Below are 3,419 nucleotides of genomic sequence, written 5' to 3' on the forward strand. Positions count from 1 at the left end.
TCAAATTTTGTTATTGTTCTCAGCACATAAAAAAAAATTGTCTAACAATGTCCTGATCCCCAAATGCTGTGAGCAGGCGGTAAATTAGTACCCAGGATAAGCCACTTTGGACAGCCAATAGGAGGAAGCTCTGCAGCGTGTAAGGGGCAGAGTTATCTAAGTCCTGTGGAATTTTTTCATAGGGCTTTCTTACAATCTCTGCTGCTGGTCTGGTGGGAGTAAGAACAAATTTGTGATACCATTTCCTGAGAAAGTAGCATATGGTATTATCTTGTTCCTCACAAGATCTGTGAGGCCTAAACACAGAACTGGAGGCTTGCTTTGCCGCCCCATCGGGCAGTTTTTTCCTAATGACTAAGGATCGGTCGCAGGCATATTTGACAGCCACATTTTGCTCACCTGGCTCCTTTTGTCAGATTCATCGATGTAGTGATGCACACTTGTATAAGTACGCCTTAACTTATGTATTATGTCTTTAAACTGTTCGTTATTCATTTGTCAATGAATGTGGATGGAGTATTTAATTCAGCACCACACACTATTTTCAATCCTTGTCATGGACAAAGTGGTTGGTTACAGGCACGCACTGGTGGTGAGACTTGTGGAATTGACCTCCCCTGAGCCAAGACCCCAACAGTCTTAGCATATTGTCCAGTATTTTCCTTCAATGAGACATGTTGATATACCAGAGGTCAAACAGCACATTCCCACCAAAGTTGATCATAACCAAAATAAAAACACTAGTAGTTCATTGACTTGTTGATCATAAGATTGTCTGCAATGGGTGACACAGGCCAAGCAAGTTTCTCTTAGTCTCTGAACATCACTATCTGTCTGTTGGAAAAGACACCCCGTTCTATTCACAGAGCACCTTTCACTTGCTGGTGATCTGTGCAAGTTAAAGAGTAAAGGGCAGGAGCGGCCAGGGGAACTTCTCCAAACTTCTCTGCTCTGGGTGAATGGGAAAGCAATTATCTTCTGCTTTCCCGTTTCCCCACCACCAGCATGCCCCCTTGCCTGTAGCAAAATTCCCTAGCCTCAAAGAAGGGCAGTACCTACACGTGGGTACATGTTCCCCTTGGCCTCTAAAAGGGCTCACTACTTGTCCACCACCCCTCCTCAGGAGGTTACCTTTTTAAACATCCGGGTGGAATCCTCGCTTATCTGCATGAACCGCATGATCACATTGTTCAGGTAGATGTCACTCAAGGTTGCATGATCTTTGCTTTCTCGCCTCACTTGGTTCAGGAGTAAATACCAGCAGTTCACGGGAGACAAGAGGTTCTGGTCCTTCCTGAAGAAGTGAAGACACACACAGTCACCACCGACACAAAGATGCCTCCATCAGCTGATGAAGTAATCAAGGGAACTATGGGGCCACAACAGTTGAGTCCTGTCATGGGGTCTTTCTCAGACCAGGACCCTCAAGAGCCCACAGAGTACTTTTCCAAGTTGTGGATGGCAGGCACAGAGCTAGCAATTCTCCAGGAATGGATGGAAAAACGTGGTCCCCAAGCCCCATCCAAGCCCACTTGCCTGCCTTCTATCCACTGCTCGCTCTTCTGACTGTGGTTCACCGATGCACAGTCTACTTGGAATGTTCACTCTGTTGTTGGGGAGGTGGGGAAGAGGCGGTAAAAGTGGCTAGCTAGGCTTTTTAGGGGACATAATTTGGGGATTACTTATTAATCTCCTGATATATATCACATAACCTGGTGGCATAGTGGGTTATATGTCAAGCGACTAACCACAAGGTCAGCAGTTTGAACACACCAGCTGCTTCTTGGGCAAAAGATGAGGCCAACTGCTTCCATAAAGATTACGGCTCAGAAACCCTATGAAGGATCTCTCTGAGGTGGGATTCCTTTAGTTGGTTTTGTTTGAGTCGAGAGCCTCCCAGAAAGGGTCCCTGGGAATCTAAACTTTCCAGCATTGCCTTAAGTCTCCTGAATGGAAACAAGGTTTGCTGGCTTATGTTCTATGTAAATCCATGAAATGATTTCGTGTTCATGATTTCTCCTGGATTTATTCTGGAGAATAAAATTAAAATGGATATGAATCACAAAAAAAGACTCATGATTCCATGATACCTAGAATAGGCAAAAGGAGACAGAGTAGATTAGTGGTAGTCGAGTGGGGGTGGGAATGGGGAATTATAGATGAATGGGTACCAAATTTCTATTTGACATGATGAAAAGTTCTAGAAATAGATAATGGTGCAGGTTACCTAACACTGGGAAAGTAATTAATGTAGTGAATTATGCCCTTTAAAATAGGTTAAAATAGCACATTTTATATGATATAGATCTTTACCAAAATAAAAACTTTTAAAACTGACTATATAATAGCAAAATGACCAAGAATATTTGCCTTAACTGAGGGAATGAGGTCCACTTAATCAGACATTGCTATCCTTCAGTTTTTCATAGTCATCTATAATCCTCGGATAGTAATAAAGTTAGAAAAACGATCAAGTCAGGTCTTTCTGCCATTAAGACTCTAAGATCCAAAATTTAACACTGCATCAGTTCAGAACCCTTTCCAGAAGCAAAGGGAAGTAAAGGATGGGAGCAGGCATAAGTGTGAAGGACACCACTTTAGGGTGCCAGCACTTGCACTAGCTGAGCCCCCATTATCTCCACTGCATGCTCTGAATCACACTTACACCTAGGAACTCACCCTCTTTCCTCAAAGCCCTCAAGCAAGGACAGTGGTTCTGTGGCAGGTAAACTCGGGCCTTTCTACTGACATGCTTTGTCTACCCAACAAGGACAGTGGTTCTGTGGCAGGTAAACTCGGGCCTTTCTACTGACATGCTCTGTCTACCCAAACATTAAGAGGTTAAATGTTACCTTTTTTACAGTAACCTTTAAGGGCCCCTGGTAGTGCAATGGTTCCAAGTTTGGGTGCTAACATGGCATGCAGAAGGTCAGCAGTTCAAACCAACCAGCCACTCCGCTACAGAAACTTGTGGCTGCTTGCTTTGGTAAAGATGTACAGCCTTAGAAACTCCATGGGATGGCTTTGCTCTGTGCTACAGGGTCACTATGAAGGAATCTAGTCCAGGGCAAGGGATTTTGGGGGGTTGGGTATGTTAACTTTCATGTGTGTTATTCGTTATGCTGAAACAGCCCTAAATTCTTTGACTTTTTAAAATTTCTCTTTATTTTTATTCTTTTGATCATTTTATTGAGGGCTCTTTCAACTCTTATTACAATCCATACATCAATTATATCAGGCATATTTGTACATATGCTGCCATCATTCTTTTCTAGACAATTACTTTCTATTGAGCCCTTGGTATCAGCTTCTCTCTCCCGCTCCCCTTAATAGATTATAAATTATTTTTATTTTTGTATCTCACACTGACCGCTGTCTCCCTTCCCCCACGGTTTCTGTTGTTCTTTCCCTTGGTGGTG

General features: G+C 43.2%; 1 protein-coding gene across 2 annotated transcripts in view; it reads right to left on the reverse strand.

Annotated features, from left to right (window-relative positions):
• Positions 1-3,419, reverse strand: part of SRGAP1 (SLIT-ROBO Rho GTPase activating protein 1) — a 326,600-nt gene that overhangs the window by 155,468 nt on the left and 167,713 nt on the right. For both annotated transcript variants that reach the window (XM_013004070.2, XM_004700482.2), the window contains exon 3: positions 1,132-1,294. In XM_013004070.2, coding sequence (XP_012859524.1) covers positions 1,132-1,294 — 163 coding nt within the window. The remainder of the gene's footprint in view (positions 1-1,131; positions 1,295-3,419) is intronic.

Source organism: Echinops telfairi, unplaced genomic scaffold (genome assembly GCF_000313985.2).
Source record: "Echinops telfairi isolate 266 unplaced genomic scaffold, ASM31398v2 ScPeMD7_2;HRSCAF=8, whole genome shotgun sequence".
Taxonomy (NCBI): Eukaryota; Metazoa; Chordata; class Mammalia; order Afrosoricida; family Tenrecidae; genus Echinops; species Echinops telfairi.